At 44.5% G+C, this 24,199-nt stretch overlaps 1 protein-coding gene across 1 annotated transcript in view; it reads right to left on the bottom strand.

The window, feature by feature from the left end:
• Window positions 1-5,712: 5,712 nt before the first annotated feature.
• Window positions 5,713-24,199, bottom strand: part of LOC138673020 (acetylserotonin O-methyltransferase-like) — a 194,482-nt gene continuing 175,995 nt past the window's right edge. Inside the window, exon 8 of the mRNA XM_069761556.1 lies at window positions 5,713-6,125. Coding sequence (XP_069617657.1) covers window positions 5,914-6,125 — 212 coding nt within the window. The 3' untranslated portion in view covers window positions 5,713-5,913. The remainder of the gene's footprint in view (window positions 6,126-24,199) is intronic.

The following is a 24,199-nucleotide window of genomic DNA, read 5'->3' as shown; positions in this document are numbered from 1 at the left end:
AACTAACTTTGCCCTGCTCCCTCTTTCCAAATATTACTCTGAATCTGCATCCTACTATTCATCTGTCTCCACACCCTCCATGCACATGATAACTACACTTGACACTTGACTATTGCACTTAAACACACGGGCTGATGACCGGATCATGCAGCATTATATGAAAATCCCTACTTATTATAATTGCCAGACCTGAAATAACAAGTACTTTTCCCCTATTGTGTCCCCCCATTTCCTTGTAGATTGTAAGCTTGCGAGCAGGGACCTCATCCCTAATGTCACTGTTTAAATTGTCTTAACTTGTATTGAATTTATTGTCTGTACATGTCCCCGCTTAATTGTAAAGTGCTGCGGAATACGTTGGCGCTATATAATTAAAAATTATTATTATTATTACATGTGGATCTGCGGGGACATTATATTACATGTGGGTCTGTGGGGACATTATATCAAATGTGGGTCCGTTGGGGACACTTTATTATATGTGGGTCTGTGGGGATATTATATTGTGTGAGAGCATCCAGGCTCTAAAAGAGGATGTTCAAAAGTGTAAAAAGATAAAATGTTGCAATGCCGCCATCTTTTTCATTCCAAGAAGAATTGGTGATAACCTGAAAAATTATTTAGGTCATAAAAAATACTAGATGTAGTAATTTTTTATGTGGGGTGTATTGAATTTGAATCAACTAATCTGAATAAAACTGATAATTTTGTAGAGTTATTTTGGAAAGTGTTCTTGTGTTCAGTGAGATATTCATTAAAATTGTCCTTTTCAAATGGGGTGTGCTCATTTATGCTGAGCACTGTATGTTATCAGAGAATTCTTCTTTCTTCACTTATGAACCACTTTATACCCACACCCTGCCTCCTGAATTTATCACCCTGAAAAACAGGTAAAATCTTACCGTGTTGAGGAAAGATGGACTGCCAGAACAGTGAGGTGTCAGGACACAACTGCCATCTATATACATAATTGTCTAAGGGGTACTTCCGTCTGTCTGTCTGTCCTTCTGTCACGGTTATTCATTCGCTGATTGGTCTCGGCAGCTGCCTGTCTAAGGGGTACTTCCGTCTGTCTGTCCTTCTGTCACGGTTATTCGTTCGCTGATTGGTCTCGGCAGCTGCCTGTCATGGCTGCCGCGACCAATCAGCGACGGCCACAGTCCGATTAGTCCCTCCCCTGCTCCCCTGCACTCACTGCCCGGCGCCCGCTCCGTAATGCCCTCCACTCACCGCTCACCCAGGGTTAATGGCAGCGGTAACGGCCCGCGGTGTAACGCACTCCGTTACCGCTACTATTAACCCTGTGTGTCCACAACTATTTACTATTGATGCTGCCTATGCAGCATCAATAGTAAAAATAGGTCATGTTAAAAATAATAAAAAAAAAAAAAACCTGCTATACTCACCCTCCGCCGCCTTTGCCGCTCCTCGCCACGCTCCTGGGACCGCTCCATTGCAAGCGGCAGCTTCCGGTCCTGTCCCAGGGCTGGTGTGCGGCAAGGACCTGCCGTGACGTCACGGTCATGTGACTGCGACGTCATCATAGGTCCTGCTCACATCAGCCCTGGGAGCGCAAGCTGCCGCTTGCAATGGAGCGGTCCCAGAAACGTGGCGAAGTGCGGCAAAGGCGGCGGATGGTAAGTATAGCAGGACTTCAACGGGCTATAGGTGAGTATATGTTTATTTTATTTTTTTAAGTCTCTATACTACGTGGCTCTGTGCTGGCCAATATACTATGTGACTGGGCAATATACTACGTTGCTCTGCTATATACTACGTGACTGGGCAATATACTATGTGGCTGGGCAATGTACTCCGTCGTTGGGCAATATACTACGTGGCTCTTCTATATACTATGTGGCTGGGCAATATACTACGTGACTGGGCAATATACTACATAGCTGGGCAATATACTACGTGACTGGGCAATATTCTACATGGCTGGGTAATATACTACGTCGCTGGGCAATATACTACGTCGCTGGGCAATATACTACGTCGTACGTGGCTGGGCAATATACTACGTGACTGGGCAATATACTACATCGCTGGGCAATATACTACGTCGCTGGACAATATACTATGTGACTGGACAATATACTACGTCGCTGGGCAATATACTACGTCGCTGGGCAATATACTACGTGACTGGGCAATATACTACAAGGACATGCATATTCTAGAATACCCGATGCGTTAGAATCGGGCCACATCTAGTTTTACATAATAGACAAGAGAGTTGAGAGGTGTCGAGGAGGGCAAAATGAGAAATCAAGCAGAGAAAAACAAGAGAAACTGATTGTGATGCAGTTAGTAGTTTAGTTTATCCTAGGACAACTGTTTTCTCGCACCCCCATAGCAAGATTCACATTTACATTGCTCAGTTCTATTCTACAGGGTGGGCCATTTATATGGATACACCTAAATAAAATGGGAATGGTTGGTGATATCAACTTCCTGTTTGTGGCACATTAGTATATGGGAGGGGGAAGACTTTTCAAGATGGGTGGTGACCATGGTGGCCATTTTGAAGTTGGCCATTTTGGATCCAACTTTATTTTTTTCAATGGGAAAAGGGTCATGTGACACTTCAAGCTTATTGAGAATTTCACAAGAAAAACAATGGTGTGCTTGATTTTAATGTAACTTTATTCTTTCATGAGTTATTAACAAGTTTATGACCACTTATAAAATGTGTTCAAAGTGCTGCCCATTGTGTTGGATTGTCAATGCAACCCACTCTTGACACACTGATAGCAACACCACAAAAGAAATGATAGCACAGGCTTCCAGTATCCGTTGTTGCAGATGCTGCACATCTCGTATCTTCACAGCATAGACAATTGCCTTCATATGACTCCAAAGATAAAAGTCTAAGGGCGTCAGATCGGGAGACCTTGGTGGCCATTTAACTGGCCCACGATGACCAATCCACTTTCCAGGAAATTTTTCATGTAGGAATGCTTGGACCTGACACCCATAATGTGGTGGTGCACCATCTTGCTGGAAAAACTCAGGGAACGTGTCATCTTCAGTGCATAAAGAGGGCAACACATCATCATGTAGCAATTTCAGATATACAGTGGCATTGAGGTTTCCATTGATGAAGAATGGCCCCACTATCTTTGTACCCCATAAACCACACCATGTGGAGATATGAGATGTGCAGCATCTGAAACAATGGATACTGGGAGCCTGGGCTAGCATTTTTTCTATGATGTTACTATCAGTGTGTCAAGAGTGGGAGAAGAGGGTTGCATTGACAATCCAACACAATGGGCAACACTTTGAACACATTTTATAAGTGGTCATAAACTTTTAAATAACTCATAAAAGAATAAAGTTACGTTAAAACCAAGCACACCATTGTTTTTCTTGTGAAATTCTCATTAAGTTTGTGTCACATGACCCTCTTTCCATTGAAAGAAATAAAGTTGGATCCAACATGGCCAACTTCAAAATGGCATCCAAGGTCACAACCCATCTTGAAAAGTTTTCCCCCTCCCATATACTAATGTGCCACAAACAGGACGTTGATATCACCAACCATTCCCATTTTATTTAGGTGTATCCATATAAATGGCCTACCCTGTATAATAACTTCCATGCTGCTGGAGCTTCTTTGGTATGTTATAGAGAAAGAAAAATAGGAATTAATCTCTCTGTGTGCACTGTGTATTGGAAACATAATAGTCTCCACCTACAAGGTCAAAGAGGATACAAGCCACATGATGACCAGAAATAGTGTAATTCCTCATGTACACACATTACAGCCTATTCTGAAAAGTTACCTCAAAGCACAAGTATGGTTTAGACAATTATTTCAGACTAGATGGTGGCCCTATTCTAACGCATCGGGTATTCTAGCATATTGCCCAGCCACGTAGTATATTGCCCAGTCACGTAGTATATTGCCCAGCCACGTAGTATATTGCCCAGCCACGTAGTATATTGCCCAGCCACGTAGTATATTGCCCAGTCACGTAGTATATTGCCCAGTTACATAGTATATTGCCCAGTGACGTAGTATATTGCGCAGCCACGTAGTATATTGCCCAGCCACATAGTATATTGCCCAGTTACGTAGTATATTGTGCAGCCACGTAGTATATTGCGCAGTGACGTAGTATATTGCCCAGTGACATAGTATACAGCACAAAGCCACGTAGTATATTGCTCAGAGACATAGTATATTGCCCAGTGACGTAGTATACAGCACAGAGCCACGTAGTATATTGCCCAGTGACGTAGTATATTGCCCAGCCATGTAGTATATTGCACAGCGAAGTAGTAAACAGCACAGAGCCACATAGTATATTGGCCAGTCACGTAGTATATTGCCCAGCTACGTAGTATATTGCCCAGCTAGGTTTGTCACAGGTGAAAAAATAAACATATACTCACCTTTCCGAGGGAGCCCTTGTAGTCCACGGCAGGTTCCGGTCCCAGAGTTGGTATTAGCGCAGGGCCTGTGACGACGTCGCGGTCACATGACCGTGACGTCATGGCAGGTCCTTGTTGCGCAGGCGCGCAGGGCCTGTGATGACGTCGCGGTCACATGACCGTGACGTCATGGCAGGTCCTTCTGCCACCGGAACCTGCAACGGAAGATGGCGGCCGGCACAAGCTGCAACGGAGATTTTTGTTTTTTTTTTAAATTATTTTTAACATTACATTTTTTACTATTGATGCCGCATAGGCAGCGTCAATAGTAAAAAGTTGGGGACACACAGGGTTAATAGCGGCTGTAACGCAGTGCGTTACCCACGGCATAACGCGGTCCGTTTCCGCCAGCATTAACCCTGTGTTAGCGATGGCAGGAGGGGAGTATGCGGGCGACAGGCACTGACTGCGGGGAGTAAGGAGCGGCCATTTTCTTTTGGACTGTGCCCGTCGCTGATTGGTCGCGGCAGCCATGACAGGCAGCTGGCGAGACCAATCAGCGAATGAATAACCGTGACAGACAGACAGATAGGCAGAAGGACAGACGGAAGTGACCCTTAGACAATTATATAGTAGATTGCAAATTACAGAAAAGGAAAGTAGCAACATAACGTTAGCACATGTGTGTTAATAAACTTTCTAGTTGTGTGATAAAATTACTGTAAATCTGGAAAATACCACATATCAATCTAAAAAATGAACTAGAGTAGCTCTGCGAAATGTAGGGTGCAAGCCTCCTAACACCAACTCAGAGTTCACCCATAAAATTGAATGAAATAGTAGGTAGCACTCCAAAATTAATAAGGAAGATGTAGGTGTCTAATGCTGGAGAAATGCTCACGGTTGTCAAAAAAATACCCACACGTTTCGCATAATGATTTTGGAGTGCTGCCTTTTTTTTATTCCTTCTATCCATCTAAACAAAAAGTGCATAAGATGAAAAGTTACATTGCACTTTACTGGCTAAAAGAGGGGGTTTTGCACATATTTTTGCTGCCCTCCTTGTTTTAGTTAGTTATTTATTGGGTTTTGGTAAACCTCTGAAGGCATGCACCCGGCAACATACTATTAACGCTGCTTCATTTTTTTTTATCTATCTCCTGTATCTATCTAATCAGATATCTATCTCATATCTATTTATTTTACTCACTTATATAGTGCCATTAATTCCACAGCGCTTTACAGACATTATCTATCTAATATCTATCTGTGCATCTATATAAAAAACAAAACAAAAAAAAAACAGCTAATACCATTTGAAACACTAGCGACATCTACAGGATATTTATTAAGACAGCAGGAGAAATCCAGGGTAAAATTAATCAAGCCCTTAAAATTATGACTATGTGAAATACGTCAGTCTAAATAAAATGTTATTACTTTTGCTATTTATTCAACATTAGGAAAATAAATTCCAAATATGTAAAAAAAAAAATTAAAATCACAGCCATAAGAAGATGCCTCTTAGATTCATTTCCTTCCCAGTATTGCGTCATATAGCTTTCCAGTGGCTTTGACCTCAACGCCCCTAAAGCCAGAGTCTGTAAGGAGCTTGGTATACTCAGATGGCGTCCGTTCTCTGCCTTCTGTCTGGACCAACATGTTCAGTGAGAACAGCTGGGAAGTCACGGGGCCACTTCTGTCTTCATTTAAAAGAACTTCAACTAGCAGCACCCCACCGCCTAAAGATTACCGAGAGAGATAGTGGCAATTATTATCACAAAGGTAAAGCAAGAACCGTCTGATTTGTTGTCTCTGGTTGTAACAATAAGCTCAATTTACATATTAATCTATCAATGTTCATATTATTAACATATCACATCAATGTCATATCAATTAAATTATTAATAACATCAAAAACACATTAAAATTGTTAGCCGTGTCTGAAGGCCAAAGACATAATAGTCTGATGCATTTGTTACTAAACATAAACAATTACTATTAGTAAACTCAGACAACAGGAATATATCTTATCTCACAATACAGTGCCAATGTCATTACAACTAGAGATGAGCGAATATTTCAATGTTCGATATGGATTACGTTTGCCGAATTTGCAATATTCGCCGATTAATTAATCGAATATTCGTCAAACATTACTGAACACCATTTATATCAATGGGAGGCAAAAACAAACGCATGCACAACACCTTATAATGGCCCCAAATGCTGCCAAAACCCCTCAAATGAGGGGCAAACACCGGGAAAGTGGCCTCAATTCACCCACAGTACAAATTGCAGCGTGGAACTGCAGCAATCAGCCAGGCATGAGGTATCGTGGTCTGGGACAGCATTTACAGCTTTCAATTGAATGTCACAGTAAGATGAGGTGGGTGAGGAATAGGTGTAGGACACCTTTGCTGGGAGCCCTGATACCACATGCAGGTGGCAGAAATATCAGTTTTATAGACTACCAATGTCAGAAAAATGTAAGGATAGTAACGGGTAGTTGAGTGCAAGGAAGCAGAGGCCTGACGGTCTTTGAGGCCTACTGCTGCAGGCAACACGCATGAAGGAGACCTAAGCAGGAGTGTTCATATTTCCAAAAATTATTGTCAGACACCACAAAAGTAGCATCAATTTCACCACAGTAGAAATAGTAGAATAGGGACCGACAGGTCTTTTACTACACCCAATCCAGCAGATAGACACCCAACAAGGAGTGTTCACATTTCCAAAAATTATTGGCATGCACCACCAAAGTGGCATCAATTTAACCACAGTAGAATAGGGACCAACAGGTCTTTCTCTACACCCAGTGCAACAGATGAACAACCTACAAGGTGTGTTCACATTTAGATAAATGAGGGTCTTATACCACAGAAGTGGCATCAATTTCACCACAGTAGAAATAGTGTAAGGGCTCATGCTCACATGCGAGAAACTCGGATGAGTCTCGCATGTAAATACCCGGCACTCAGATCGGAGTGTGCAGCTGCCTAGCAATACATGCAGCCGCACGCTCCGCTCCTGAGTGCCGGATATTGACGTGCGAGACTCATCCAAGTTTCTCGCATGTGAGTATGAGCCCTAACAGGGACAAACAGGTCTTTCTCTACACCCAAAAAAAAGCAGATGGACACTCAGCAAAGAGTGTTCACATTTCCAAAAATTATTGGCAGACACCACCAAATTGGTATCAATTTCACCACAGTAGAAATAGTAGAACAGGGACTGACATGTCTTTCTCTACACCCAATACAGCAGATGGACTCTCAACCATGAGTGTTCACATTTCCAAAAATTATTGGCAGATACTACCAAAGTGGTATCAATTTCAACACAGTAGAAATAGGGTAATAGGGACCAACAGGTCTTTCACTACAACCAAACCAGCAGTAAATGGACACCCAACTTGGAGTGTTCACATTTTAAAAAATAAGGGCCTTACACCACAGAAGTGGAATAACGTTCACGAGAATAGAAATAGTTTAATTGGGACCGACATGTCTTCCACTGCAGCTAACACAGCAGATGTAGACCAACCATGACTGTTCACACTTCCACAAATTTGTGTTAACATCAGCAGCAGCAGTCACATTAGCGACACTAAAGATATCACAGTTACGTGACATTACTGCATCATACTAAAAAATGCAATATCACCTAGTGTGTACAGTCTGCGATTGGGGTGTAAAAGTCCTTGGAGATCCATGACTTGCTTATCTTAACCCCTTAGTGACCGGGCCAAATTTTTGAAATCTGACCAGTGTCACTTTATGTGGTAATAACTCTGAAACCCTTCAACATATCCCATTGATTTGGAGACTGCTTTTTCATGGCACATTATACTTTATGATGATGTTAAATTTAGATTAATATGTTTTGTCTTTACTTATAAAAAATATCAGAAATTGACATGACAAAAATGTAAACAAAATAACAATTTCAAATTTTGAATGATTATCCATTTAACCCAGATAGTCATCGCATAGCAAAACATTAATAACATTTCCCTCAGGTCTGCTTTAAATCAGCACCATTTTTAAAATGTTATTTTACTTTGTTAGCATTTTAGGAGGTTTAAAAATGTAGCGGTAATTTTTCCTTTTCCTAAGGAAATTTACAAAATTATTTTTTTTTAGGAACCTATCCAGGTTTGAAGTGATTTTTAGGGGCTTATATATTAGAAACCCCTCAAAAGTGATATCATTTTAAAAACAGCACCTCTTGAAATATTGAAAACTGCTGTCAGGTAGATCATTTACCCTCCAGGTAATTTTCAGGAATTAATGCAAAGTGACATAACAAGAATGAAAAAATGTATTTTTACCACCTAAGTGTTGGTAACTTCTGAACAGATTACTACAGGCGGCAGACTGTAAGGCCATTATTTGATCATGAACTGCCATGGCAAACATCAGGACCACACAATTGATCTCAGGGTGCTAATGGGGTCAATAACTATTGACAGCAGCATCTAAGGGGTTAAACAAATATGGACGGTGCCAATACGGATCGTCGCTAATGCAGCAAGTTATCAGCTATAGTGTACAGCCGACATCTGCTAGATTGTCACCCGTATGGGGATGCTAGTCTCTTATATCTCAGGTCAGTAAAAAGATGTATTGACTGTCTGAAAGTTAGGTGGTCAACACTTTCAGGGGACAACCGTATGCGCTTATCCGTCAGGGCACCACCAGCAGCACTGAAGACATTTTCTGAAAGAATGCTAGCTGTCGGGCATGATAAAACCTCCAAGGCACGTGAGGCAAGCTCAGGTCACTCCTCCATTTTTAAAGACTTAAATATAAAATGGTCCAAACCCTCCCAGATGGTATTGCTGTTTAGATCTAGATACTCCTGCACCATCCTCTCCATTCTTTCACCACTTGAAAGACTTGGACTCTGTTGTGCTGGTGAATGAGTTGGTCTAAAAAAAGTGCCAAAGGACTAACAGAAATTGCTTCTTCCACTTCCACCACTGCTGCTGCTGCTGCTGCTTAAGTTTTGGTGTTGACAAATTGACAGGATGGAGGTTGGAAGTCTACAGCTGCTACGCGAACTGTGTGCTTCACTGCTGTCTTGGGGAAAAGCTCTCTTAAGGTTGTATAAAAGTGTGTTTTGATACTCCAGCATTCGCGGGTCCCTTTCTAGGCAGGAATCAGCTGGAAAAATGTGGTTTTATAACGTAGGTCTAATAAAGTGGCGGTAGTCAGCATTATTCCTAATCATAACTATACGGCGATCATGTTGCAGATAGCATACCATGAGGTCCGAGCCCATTCTGTGTTTGTGGCTGGGTAACAATGAAGCTCGTTTCCTCTTTGCCCTCCCACCAACCCCAAACAACAGAGAGAGGATTATCCTCTTCATCAGACTGTTGCTCACCCATCACCTCTTCCTCCTCCATTTGTTCCTCGGATCTTGAACCTTCGATATCAGCTTGTCTGTTATCATCACCAGCCCCCCTTGATCGACAGTCTTAAACTTCGAGACAATGTTATCCCTTTCGCAGCCTCCCCTGCTTCCTCCTCTTCTTCTGGAATCACCATCTCCTCCCGCAGGCTATTTAAAGTCTACTCTAACATATAAATGACCGGAATAGTGATGCTGATGACAGCATCATCAGCGCTATCCATCTTAGTAGCCATTTCAAAACTGTGCAGAAGGGTGCAGAGGTCCTTAATCTGTGCCCACTCTGTAAACGTTATATGCGCCACCTCAGTACTACGTTGGCCCAGGCTATGCGACATGACATACTGCGTCAGGGCTCGTTGCTGCTGCCACAGTTGCTGTAACATGTGCAGAGTGGAATTCCATCGTGTCGACACATCGCATATCTACCTGTTAACTGGCATGGACAAAGACCTCTGTATTGATGCAAATCGATGAGCAGAGGGGTACAAATGGCAGAAATGAGCACACAGCTTACGTGATTTCTGGAGCAGGTCACAAAGGCCAGGATAATGGCTGAGAAAACACTGCAGCACCAGGTTGAGGATGTGAGCCATGCAAGGCACGTGTCAGCTTGCCTCGCCGTAGGGCAGCCACAAAGTTTGCACCGTTATCAGACATGGCCTTCCCTGGATGCAGGTTCAGCTGAGACAGCCATTGCTCAAATTCAGCCTGGAAAGCTGTCAACAATTATTCAGCTGTATGACTACAATCTCCAAGGCACATCAATGTTAAAACTGCCTGATTGCGTTGAGCCCTGGCTGTGCAGTACGGAGGTGGTGGGGGTTTGTTATGCACTGTTGGAATGCGTGTCTCTTGAAGGCAGAGGTTGAGGGCGCAGGTGGAGGCCCTAGAGGAGATAGAGGAGGCAGAAGCAGTGGAGGAAGTGTTAAATGTAGAGGTTTGGCCTGCAAACCTTGGGGATTCCAAGACTTGTGGAGCAGCGCCTGTCCCCACAGCCACTAGAGTCACCCAGTGTCCAGTCGACAGAGATTTTGTTAAGGAATGGGTGATGTTGTTTGCTTCATGCTGGTGTAGCGCAAGCACAGCTTTCTTCGAAAAATAATGGTGACTGGGTAATTGATACTGGGGGACTGCGACGGCCATCAGCTTTCGGAAACCATCGGTATCCACCAGGCAGAAAGGCAGCATTTCCATGGCCAACAAATTGGAGATGGTGGAGTTCAACCTCTTAGCTTTGTCATGCGTAGGTGGAAACAATCTTTTCTGTGACCACAACTGCAGAACCATGGCCTGGTTGGAGTGCTTTGAGAGGGTGGAATATGGTGAACCAGACAAACTGCTGGACCGTGAGAGAGGTGCAGGCGGAGATGTTACTGTGGATTGAGAAACTTGCGGTGTGATCGTTCTCTGAGATCGGTCAAAAACAGCAGGCATGTCAGCTTCCTTTACAGATGAAGGCAGCCTCTCAGTGTGACTCAGTCGGGTAAAGAACCTGAGGTTCTGCGGTCAAAGACCTGCATCTCAATAGTTTGCACGGTAACAGAGGAGGATGAAGAAGCAGCAGATGTGATTGATGGGGCGGCTGATGGTGGTTGATGTCCACTGGTCGCATTTTTATGTAGTGGGGTACCCACAGTAAAGCATGTTGATTGCGAATATGAAGGTTCATACATGTGGTAGTCAAATTATTGCACTTTTTACCTCGACTCAGTTTATTTTTGCAAAGTTGGCAGATTACGTGAGATGGCTCATCCTTCGCTGTGTCAAAAAAAGGCAAAGGCTAGGCCAACCTTGCCACACCTGCGAGCTACAGACCTGCGGATGCTGCTGATCAGATGCATAGTTGTGGCTGAGGATACATCACTCATCGTGGCTGCATCACTACGGGTCTGCAATGGACGGCACAATGTAACCTCCTCGTCTTCCTCATCAGATGACCTACTCAGCTGTGTGCCTCTATATTCATGCCAACTGGGATCTATCTACTCTTTCCTGCTCCGGATCTAAGCTTAAAAAAAATTTGGGCATCGGTGCAGATTTCCTCATCTTGATTCTGCAAAGCTTTTGAGTACACTTCTGATGAACATGGCATAGAATGTGTGAACAGCTCTTCAGAATCACGCATCTGTGGTTTCGTTCAATCAGTTGAACATTTGGATAGTTGGGACGCTGGGTTAAGCAAGGGGAATTTTGGTGGCACATCTGTGGACTGTACTGGGTGTGATGTTGAGGTGAAGGAAGAGGAGGAGAGGCCACTTGAAGGTGCACTTGCCATCCACTCGAGTACATGCTCTTTCTGGGCATCATCGACAAGGGGTACCGCTGTGTGGCTGCCATGCCAAATAAAGGTAGTAGTGTAGCCTGTCCAGAAACATAAGTTTCACTAGTGCTTTCACCAACATTACCACCTACCCCACGTACACTTTGAACACCAAGTCTAATTCCCCTTCCACCACAGCCTCACTTTTTCCCAGTCATGTTGCTCAGATAGTGTGGTAAGAACACAGTATTAACCCCTTCCCGACCCATGACGCCACGTAGGCGTCATGAAAGTCGGTGCCAACCCGACCCATGACGCCTATGCGGCGTCATGGAAAGATCGCGTCCCTGCAGATCGGGTGAAAGGGTTAACTCCCATTTCACCCGATCTGCAGGGACAGGGGGAGTGGTAGTTTAGCCCAGTGGGGGTGGCTTCACCCCCTCGTGGCTACGATCGCTCTGATTGGCTGTTGAAAGTGAAACTGCCAATCAGAGCGATTTGTAATATTTCACCTATTATAACGGGTGAAATATTACAATCCAGCCATGGCCGATGCTGAAATATCATCGGCCATGGCTGGAAATACTAATGTGCCCCCACCCCACCCCACCGATCGCCCCCCCCCAGCCCCCCGATCTGGCCGGTACACTGCTCCGGCTCCCCTCCGTCCTGTGCTCCGCTCCCCCCCGTGCTCATGTCCGCTCCCCCCGTGCTCCAATCACCCCCCCGTGCTCCAATCACCCCCCCTGCACTCCGATCCACCCCCCCGGTGCTCCGTTCCACCCCCCCCGTGCTCCGTTCCAGCCCCCCCGTGCTCCGTTCCACGCCCCCCGTGCTCCGTTCCACCCCTCCCGCGCTCCGATTCCCTCCCCCGTGCTCCGATCCCCCCCCCCCGTGGTCCCCCCCAACCCCATCATACTTACCGATCCAGCCGGGGTCCCGTCCGTCTTCTCCCTGGGCGCCGCCATCTTCCAAAATGGCGGGCGCATGCGCAGTGCGCCCGCCGAATCTGCCGGCCGGCAGATTCGTTCCAAAGTGCATTTTGATCACTGAGATATATCCCCCGACTAAAGAGCACGATATGTCATGGACTCCTATACCCCACCCTGGAAACATCCCCTATCCTCTAAAAGGAATTTGATATTCCCTGGACCTCTATATGCCCCCCCTCCCCCACCCCCGTATTTTTACCATATGCTTTGGCAATGCTAACATGTACTTAGTCCTGCCAATAAAGCTCATTTGAATTTGAATTTGAATTTGATATAATCTATCTCAGTGATCAAAATAAAAAAAATAATAAATGACCCCCCCCCCCTTTGTCACCCACATAGGTAGGGACAATAAAAAAATAAAGAAATTTTTTTTTTCCACTAATGTTAGAATAGGGGTAGGGTTAGGGGTAGGGGTAGGGGTAGGGTTAGGGGTAGGGTTAGGGCTAGGGTTAGGGCTAGGGTTAGGGGTAGGGTTAGGGTTTCGGTATGTGCACACGTATTCTGGTCCTCTGCGGATTTTTCCGCTGCGGATTTGATAAATCTGCAGTGCTAAACCGCTGCGGATTTATGGTGGATTTACCGCGTTTTTTTCTGCGCATTTCACTGCGGTTTTACAACTGCGATTTTCTATTGGAGCAGTTGTAAAACCGCTGCGGAATCCGCACAAAGAAGTGACATGCTGCGGAATGTAAACCGCTGCGTTTCCGTGCAGTTTTTCCGCAGCATAGCGATTTTTGTTTCCCGTAGGTTTACATTGAACTGTAAACTCATGGGAAACTGCTGCGGATCCGCAGCGTTTTCCGCAGCGTGTGCACATACCTTTAGAATTAGGCTATGTGCACACGGTGCGGATTTGGCTGCAGATTCGCAGCAGTGTTCCATCAGGTTTACAGTACCATGTAAACATATGAAAAACCAAATCCGCTGTGCCCATGGTGCGGAAAATACCGCGCGGAAACGCTGCGTTGTATTTTCCGCAGCATGTCAATTCTTTGTGCGGATTTCGCAGCGTTTTACACCTGTTCCTCAATAGGAATCCGCAGGTGAAATCTGCACAAAAAACACTGGAAATCCGCGGAAAATCCGCAGGTAAAACGCAGTGCCTTTTACCCGCGGATTTTTCAAAAATGGTGCGGAAATATCTCACACGAATCCGCAACGTGGGCACATAGCCTTAGGGTTGGAATTAGGGTTGTGGTTAGGGTTGTGATTAGGGTTATGGCTACAGTTGGAATTAGGGTTAGGGGTGTGTTGGGGTTAGTGTTGGAGTTAGAATTGAGGGGTTACCACTTTTTAGGCACATCAGGGGTCTCCAAACGCAACATGGCGCCACCATTGATTCCAGCCAATCTCGTATTCAAAAAGTCAAATGGTGCTCCCTCACTTCCGAGCCCTGACGTGTGCCCAAACAGTGGTTTACCCCCACATATGGGGTACCAGCATACTCAGGACAAACTGCGCAACAATTACTGGGGTCCAATTTCTCCTGTTACCCTTGTGAATCTAAAAAAATGCTTGCTAAAACATAATTTTTGAGGAAAGAAAAATGATTTTTTATTTTCACGGCTCTGCGTTGTAAACGTCTGTGAAGCACTTGGGGGTTCAAAGTGCTCACCACATATCTAGATAAGTTCCTTGGGGGGTCTAGTTTCTAAAATGGGGTAACTTGTGGGGGTTTCTACTGTTTAGGCACACCAGGGGCTCTGCAAACGCAACGTGACACCCGCAGACCATTCCATCAAAGTCTGCATTTCAAAAGTCACTACTTCCCTTCTGAGCCCCGACGTGCGCTCAAACAGTGGTTTACCCCCACTCATGGGGTATCAGCGTACTCAGGAGAAACTGGACAACAACTTTTGGGGTCCAATTTCTCCTGTAACCCTTGGGAAAATAAAAAATTCTGGGCTAAATAATTATTTTTGAGGAAAGAAAACGTATTTATTATTTTCACGGCTCTGCATTATAAACTTCTATGAAGCACTTGGGGGTTCAAAGTGCTCACCACACATCTAGATGAGTTCCTTTCAGGGTCTAGTTTCCAAAATGGGGTCACTTGTGGGGGGTTTCTACTGTTTAGGCACATCAGGGGCTCTGCAAACGCAACGTGACGCCCGCAGAGCATTCCATCAAAGTCTGCATTTCAAAACGTCACTACTTCAATTCCAAGCCCCGGCATGTGCCCAAACAGTAGTTTACCCCCACATATGGGGTATCACCGTACTCAGGAGAAACTGGACAACAAATATTAGGGTAAAATTTCTCTTGTTATCCTTGGGAAAATTAAAAAATTCTGGGCTAAATAATTATTTTTGAGGAAAGAAAACATATTTATTATTTTCACGGCTCTGCATTATAAACTTCTATGAAGCGCTTGGGGGTTCAAAGTGCTCACCACACATCTAGATAAGTTCCTTTCGGGGTCTAGTTTCCAAAATGGGGTCACTTGTGGGGGGTTTCTACTGTTAAGCCACATCAGGGGCTCTGCAAACGCAACGTGACGCCCACAGAGCATTCCATCAAAGTCTGCATTTCAAAACGTCACTACTTCACTTCCGAGCCTCGGCATGTGCCCAAACAGTGGTTTACCCCCACATATGGGGTATCAGCGTACTCAGGAGAAACTGGACAACAACTTTTGGGGTCCAATTTTTTCTGTAACCCTTAGGAAAATAAAAAATTCTGGGCTAAATAATTATTTTTGAGGAAAGAAAACGTATTTATTATTTTCACGGCTCTGCGTTATAAACTTCTATGAAGCACTTGGGGGTTCAAAGTGCTCACCACACATCTAGATAAGTTCCTTTGGGGGTCTAGTTTCCAAAATGGGGTCACTTGTGGGGGGTTTCTACTGTTAAGCCACATCAGGGGCTCTGCAAACACAACGTGACGCCCACAGAGCATTCCATCAAAGTCTACATTTCAAAACGTCACTACTTCACTTCCGATCCCCGGCATGTGCCCAAACAGTGATTTACCCCCACATATGGGGTATCAGCGTACTCAGGAGAAACTGGACAACAACTTTTGGGGTCAAATTTCTCCTGTTACCCTTGGGAAAATAAAAAATTGCAGGCTAAAAGATCATTTTTGAGAAAATAATTTTTTTTTTTTTCATGGCTCTGCGTTATAAACTTCTGTGAAGCACTTGGGGGTTCAAAGTCCTCACCACACATCTAGATTAGTTCCTTTGGGGGTCTAGTTTCCAAAATGGTGTCATTTCTGGGGGATCTCCAATGTTTAGCCACACAGGGGCTCTCCAAACGTGACATGGTGTCCGCTAATGATTGGAGCTAATTTTCCATTTAAAAAGCCAAATGGCGTGCCATCCCTTCCGAGCCCTGCCGTGCGCCCAAACAGTGGTTTACCCCCACATATGGGGTATCAGCGTACTCAGGACAAACTGGACAACAATATTTGGGGTCCAATTTCTCCTATTATCCTTGGCAAAATAGGAAATTCCAGGCTAAAAAATCATTTTTGAGGAAAGAAAAATTATTTTTTATTTTCATGGCTCTGCGTTATAAACTTCTGTGAAGCACCTGGGGGTTTAAAGTGCTCAATATGCATCTAGATAAGTTCCTTGGGGGGTCTAGTTTCCAAAATGGGGTCACTTGTGGGGGAGCTCCAATGTTTAGGCACACAGTGGCTCTCCAAACGCGACATGGTGTCCGCTAACAATTGGAGCTAATTTTCCATTCAAAAAGTCAAATGGCGCGCCTTCCCTTCCGAGCCCTGCCGAGTGCCCAAACAGTGGTTTACCCCCACATATGAGGTATCGACGTACTCGGGAGAAATTGCCCAACAAATTTTATGATCCATTTTATCCTAATGCCCATGTGAAAATGAAAAAATTGAGGCGAAAATAATTTGTTTGTGAAAAAAAAGTACTTTTTCATTTTTACAGATCAATTTGTGAAGCACCTGAGGGTTTAAAGTGCTCACTAGGCATCTAAATAAGTTCCTTGGGGGGTCTAGTTTCCAAAATGGGGTCACTTGTGGGGGAGCGCCAATGTTTAGGCACACAGGAGCTATCCAAACGCGACATGGTGTCCGCTAACGATGGAAATAATTTTTCATTCAAAAAGTCAAATGGCGCTCCTTCCCTTCCGAGCCTTACCATGTGCCCAAACAGTGGTTTACCCCCACATGTGAGGTATTGGTGTACTCAGGAGAAATTGCCCAACACATTTTAGGATCCATTTTATCCTGTTGCCCATGTGAAAATGAAAAAATTGAGGCTAAAAGAATTTTTTTGTGAAAAAAAAGTACTTTTTCATCTTTACGGATCAATTTGTGAAGCACCTGGGGGTTCAAAGTGCTCACTATGCATCTAGATAAGTTCCTTGGGGCGTCTAGTTTCCAAAATGGGGTCACTTGTGGGGGAGCTCCAATTTTTAGGCACACGGGGGCTCTCCAAACGTGACATGGTGTCCGCTAAAGAGTGGAGCCAATTTTTGATTCAAAAAGTCAAATGGCGCTCCTTCCCTTCCAAGCCCTGCCGTGCGCCCAAACAGTGGTTTACCCCCACATATGAGGTATCAGCGTACTCAGGACAAATTGGACAACAACTTTCGTGGTTCAGTTTCTCCTTTTACCATTGGGAAAATAAAAAAAATTGTTGCTAAAAGATAATTTTTGTGACTAAAAAGTTAAATGTTCATTTTTTCCTTCCATGTTGCTTCTGCTGCTGTGAAGCACCTGAAGGGTTAATAACACAGTAACATAGTAACATAGTTAGTAAGGCCGAAAAAAGACATTTGTCCATCCAGTTCAGCCTATATTCCATCATAATAAATACCCAGATCTACGTCCTTCTACAGAACCTAATAATTGTATGATACAATATTGTTCTGCTCCAGGAAGACATCCAGGCCTCTCTTGAACCCCTCGACTGAGTTCGCCATCACCACCTCCTCAGGCAAGCAATTCCAGATTCTCACTGCCCTAACAGTAAAGGCAGTAAACTTCTTGAATGTGGTTTTGAGTACCTTGAGGGGTGCAGTTTTTAGAATGGTGTCACTTTTGGGTATTTTCAGCCATATAGACCCCTCAAACTGACTTCAAATGTGAGGTGGTCCCTAAAAAAAATGGTTTTGTAAATTTCGTTGTAAAAATGACAAATCGCTGGTCAAATTTTAACCCTTATAACTTCCTAACAAAAAAAATTTTTGTTTCCAAAATTGTGCTGATGTAAAGTAAACATGTGGGAAATGTTATTTATTAACTATTTTGTGTCACATATCTCTATGGTTTAACAGAATAAAAATTCAAAATGTGAAAATTGCGAAATTTTCAAAATTTTCGCCAAATTTCCGTTTTTATCACAAATAAACGCAGAATTTATTGACCTAAATTTACCACTAACATGAAGCCCAATATGTCACGAAAAAACAATCTCAGAACCGCTAGGATCCGTTGAAGCGTTCCTGAGTTATTACCTTATAAAGGGACACTGGTCAGAATTGCAAAAAACGGCAAGGTCTTTAAGGTCAAAATAGGCTGGGTCATGAAGGGGTTAACAACCAAAATTATATTTTAATCTCTGCACCACCTCTGCAAACAGCTGAATTTCAGCAACAGTAAATTCAAAATTGAAATATGGCATGCTGTATCATGTTTGTCACAGAAAAAACATTTTTTTCTTTGGACCAAGGATCAGACCTATATAACATACTAGATACCACAAACTCTTTTTAAACTCTGGTCCCATACTGTATGACATTAATAAAAGAAGAATTTTTTTGTGGCCTATGTATCAGGCCTCTATAACACACTAGATGCTACAAATAGTGATGGGCGACCACTAAAATGCTCAGGTGCTCGTTGCTCGGGTTGAGCAAATTGGAATGCTTGGGTGCTCGACCCGAGCAACAAGCCCAATGTAAGTCTATGGGAAACTCGAACATTTTTCTGGTGTTCCCCCGGCAGTCTGCAGAGGGACTAGAAATTGCAAAAATCGTTGAGAACAGTGATCAAATGACATGGAAAAAACATGGGGAAGACCCCTGAAAGCATTTCTGACTACCAGGTCACTGCTGTGAACAATTTTGTCAGAGTCTTACGCCGCTTATATAGACTCAAAATTAAACATACAAAAAATAAACCAAAATGGATTTTCCTGGGAAATATGCTAAGGAACATCATTTCCAGGGTAATGACTTGTATATAAGGCAACATTAATAACCAAAAATAAAAATGCTCCGCCACACCTTGGGCTATGTTCACACATAGCGTTTTTGATGCGTTTTGAACTTTAGCATTGGTTTCAACCAAGACAAATCCATTCACTGGGAAATGTCATTTTAACATTTTACAACCTTATCTGGCCATGTGGTGTGTGACACATCAGACACATCCTGTTTCATTTATGAAGGAGGGTCTCTGAAAGTCACAAAGCCTATTTTTATAGGGCTATCAGGTGGCCTTTACTATTCTTAAAGGACCAGAAGTCGGCCCTCACTATTCTTAGGCTTGGTTCCCATTGCGTTATGGCGGTACGTTTAACAGACAACGTTACACCGCGGCATAATGCGGTGTAACGTAGTCCATTAACGCCGCTATTGCTTGTAATGGTGAACGCATCGCTAGTGCACGCCCACATTGGCGTGCGCTAGCGGTGTGGTCATTTGAGTAACCCTTTTGGGACATTGCGTTAGTGCAGTCCGTAGCGCTATGCGCTAGACGGACTGCCCTAACGCAATGTGAACCTAGCCTTAGAGAGCCATCAGCCAGCTATGATTTGTTGTTCCCATTGTTAAACAGTGGGTCTCCTATACTGTTGTTAAGTATACAGTGAGTGACAGGGCTGCCCAAAATTTGGACGCACCCCAACACCCCTTTGAAGAGATGTACAGGAGGGCCTCTTGAAAACAATGTGCCCATTATTAGGAAGTAGATCTCCAATACTGTTTGACTATGCAGAGAATGCAAGGGCTGCCATAAATTTGGAGGCATTCCAATGCCCCTTTGAAGAGACGTAGAGGAGTGCCTCATGAAAAAATGTTCCTATTATTAGGAAGTGGATCTGCCCTCTTCTGCTCACAAATCTTTCCCAATATCTGCAGTATAGAGTTCCAACGCATGGGGACATCACACACCAGTCAGTGAGCCAGAAGCTGCAAACACTGCTGAAGCACAGCAAGGGTGGCGGAAGCTGTCGCTGACTTTCTAAAATGAGCACACAGATGGCATACTTTGTAAAGCAGATCTGGCAGCTCTGGGTAGCTTTTCAGAAACTGCTGAACCACAAGGTTAAGCACATGGGCTAGGCATGGTACGTGTGTGAGCTCGCCTCACCTCAGAGCGGCCACCAGTTTCTGGCCCTTGTCACACATGACCATGCCTGGCTGTAGGTTCAGCGGTGTCAGCCATAAATCAGCCTGCTCTTTCAGAGCTGTCAACAACTCTTCAGCATTGTGCGGTTTGTCACCTAAGCATATTCGCTTCAGAACAGCCTGTTGCCGCTTGACTGAGTCAGTGAGGAAGTGCTTCCAGCTTGTGACTGATGTGGTCATTTCGGTGATGGAGGCTGAAGAGAAGGATGAAGTTGCAGGAGCTGTAGACTAGGAGGGCAATCCTGATTGACCTAGGACCCGCAATCCTCGGTGTCAAGAGGACGTGTTCCATCCCAAGGTCCGACTGGGTCCCAGCTTCCACTATGTTAACCCATTGTGCCATCAGCGAGATGTACAGTCCCTGCCCACAAACACTTGTTCACGTGTCTGTAGATAGGTGAACTTGCATTGCTGAGGGCTCAGCTAATGTTGTAGGACACGTGCTTGTGTAATGCGGGGATTGCACACCGGGAGAAATAGTGGCGGCTGGGGACTGAGTACAGAGGGACGGCCACCACTATGGGGTTGCGGAAAGCTTCCATCTCCAAGAGCCTAAAAGGCAACATTTTGAGTGCAAGCAGTCGCGAAATGTGGGAACTTAGTAGTGTGGCCTATGGGGCGTTGGCTGCGTTTTTGCGCTTGCATTTCAAGGACTGGGGTATGGACAACTGAACGCTGCACTGGGGCAAGGACGTGGACATGCTTGCTGATGGTGCTAGTTGGGTGTGTGCAATGACAGGTGCAGGGCAGGAGGCAACTTTGCATACACCATGGACAGGGGATTGGCTTGCACGCACAACAGTGGAAGAAGCAGTGGTGTCACCTGCAGACACTGTTCCTGGACCCTGGGGTTCAGCTCACAAAGTCGGGTGCTTTGCTGACATGTGTCTGATCATGCTGGTGGTGGTCAGGCTGGTAGTTTTCCTACCCCTGCTGATGCTGCCCTGGGAGGTGGTGCAAATGGCCTTTTTGTGGTTATCGGCAGAGCCTTTAAAAAACAACCAGACTCGGGAAGACCTAACAGTTGTACTGGCAACTTCCATCGTGTTGATGTTATGGAGAACGGTTGCCCGCCTTCTGTCTGCGGCCACCACACTGCTTTTTCCTGCCTGTTAGGGTGCTACGCTTCCTTCCCCCTGTGTGCTGCTGTCCTCATTCTGCATGTCCTCCTGCCAGATTGGGTCAATTATGTCTCATCATTGTCCCCCTCTTGTGACACTTTCCCACTGTCACATTCATGTGACCGTGGCTGCTCAAACATTTGGGCATCACTACATAAGATCTCCTCTTGCCCCACCTCTAGTGGAACAGGCGAGAGGCCAAATCTATAAATGGAAAAGTGAACAGCTCTTCTGAATGTCCAAGTGTGGGATCAGTTGTCTCTGAACACTCAGCATGGTGGGAAGAAGGAGGTTCAGGGTGAGGAATATGTGGTCCAGACTCACGGCTACTGAGACTCGACCGTGTGGAACACAGGGTGGTGGTGGTGGTGGCAAAGTCACTGGAAGCATTATCCGCTATCCAACCAACAACCTTTTGAGACTGCTCTGGGTTCAATAGTGGTGTGCTGCGGTCCCCTAGTAATTGGGACAGGAAGGTCGGACGAGAAGATGTGGGTGTTTGTTGTGGCACAATTTAAGATTGCCCACGGCCTCTGCATGCACCATCAGCTTGCCATCGCAAGCAGCAATCTGGATCCTGCTGTGACATCGCTGGTCGGAGCTAGAAGGCCAAAACTTTATTTTGTCGCTGGATCTCCCGCTGACATCGCTGGAGTGACGCCGATCCAGCAATGTGTTCACTGGTAACCAGGGTAAATATCGGGTTACTAAGCGCAGTGACGCGCTTAGTAACCCGATATTTACCCTGGTTACCATTGTAAATGTTAAAAAAAAACACTACATACTTACATTCCGGTGTCTGTCACGTCCCTCGCCGTCAGCTTCCCGCACTGACTGTGAGCGCTGTGCTCTGCTTTACGGCCAGCCGGCGCTCACAGTCAGTGCGGGAAGCTGACGGCGAGGGACGTGACAGACACCGGAATGTAAGTATGTAGTGTTTTTTTTTAACATTTACAATGGTAACCAGGGTAAACATTGGGTTACTAAGCGCGGCCCTGCGCTTAGTAACCCGATGTTTACCCTGGTTACCCGGGGACTTCGGCATCGTTGGTCACTGGAGACCTGTCTGTGTGACAGCTCTCCAGCAACCACACAAGGACTTTCCAACGATCACGGCCAGGTCGTATCGCTGGTCGTGATCGTTGGAAAGTTGCTGAGTGTGACGGTACCTTTAGAAACAAGCAAATCTCTCTCTAGCTCAGCAGCACCCTCCTGATTCCGGAGTAGACTGACTAGCACGGCACTGCCAGATCTTATATAGACCTGATGATGCTGTGCAGCCAGCCAATCACTGTAATGCCCCAACCAACATGGCTGCACCATTACAGTGTGTGGCAGACAATCCCTGCATGTTCATTGGCTGTTGAAAGAGCACCAAACATGCATTGAAATTCATTAAACCATCTATCAGAGTAGTAAAAGTTTAAGTCCCATAGAGGGAATAAATAAAAAAGTAAAAAAAAAAAATTTAAATATTTTTCTTTTTTAAATATTTTAATTGAAATTTTGCATAAGAAATGGTAGGGGATAAAGGGAAGGGAAGATGGGGAATATTTTTCAAACAAAATCATAAAATAAAGAAAAAAAAATAAACACATGGCCAAAAATTATGTTTTTTCATCAAACTGAACAAAAAGTGGAATGAAACGCGATCAAAAAGATGAATGTAAATAAAAATGGTACTTCTGAAAACACAATAGAGCTCCATCAGCAGAAAAATAATAAAGTTACAGCTCTCAGAATATAGTGATGCAAAAATAATTCTTTTTTCTATAGAACAGTTTTTAGTGTGCAAAACTGTCAAAATGAAAAAAGATATAAATGTGGATCGCTGAATTCATACTGACCCGAAGCATAAAGGTGCCTTATTACTTTTAGCACACAGTGAATGGCATAAAAAACCCAGTAATAAACAATTCCTGAATTGCTTGTTTCTGTTCATTCTGCCTCCCAAAAATGGGAATAGAAAGCGATAAAAAAATTCATGTGCCCGAAAATATTACCAATAAAATCATCAACTCATCCTGCAAAAAAAACAAACCCTCACGACTGTCAGTAGAAATATAGAGAAATTACGGTTCTCAAAATATGGTGATGCAAAAACTTTTTTTCCGAAAAAAAAAAGTTTCAGTGTGTGATAGTGTAAGGAGGTGGTGAAAAACCTTGATTGCCCCTCCCTAACGTGGAGTTCATGCGGCCCTGTTTGCACGTTTTGCGATGCCCTAGGGTCCTGGTGGTCACAGTGGCATTGCTTTCCTCACGGGGAGAGTGATGTCACGCTTGGAAGCGATGAAGGATAACTCTCACCAGGTAACACAAACATGCAATATGTTCACACTCCAGGCAACAAGGGGGAGCTTTTGATCCTATTTCCAGGGGACTCCACTGCATATAGAGATATACTGTGGTTTGGAAGGAAAGTTAGTGCCGAAGAGCAGACTGGAGCAGTCTGAGGCAGGAAGAACGTATGAGGAGCCGTGCAGCCACGAGAAAGTGCTGCAGCTCCTGGACACAGATAATACCGTAAGCAGACTGTAGTGAGCGTGTGGGAGAGCGAAGCACAGAAGAAGGAACACCAGTGGAGCAGAGCAGGGAATTAGCTACCTCCCTGGCTGGCGCAGATTACCGGTATTCGGAACATGGAGGTTGTGAGTGACTCTTAAGACTGACAGCAGAAACCGGCAG

Source organism: Ranitomeya imitator, chromosome 3, assembly GCF_032444005.1.
Source record: "Ranitomeya imitator isolate aRanImi1 chromosome 3, aRanImi1.pri, whole genome shotgun sequence".
NCBI classification, from domain to species: Eukaryota; Metazoa; Chordata; class Amphibia; order Anura; family Dendrobatidae; genus Ranitomeya; species Ranitomeya imitator.
This window is presented reverse-complemented; position numbering and strand designations above follow the sequence as displayed.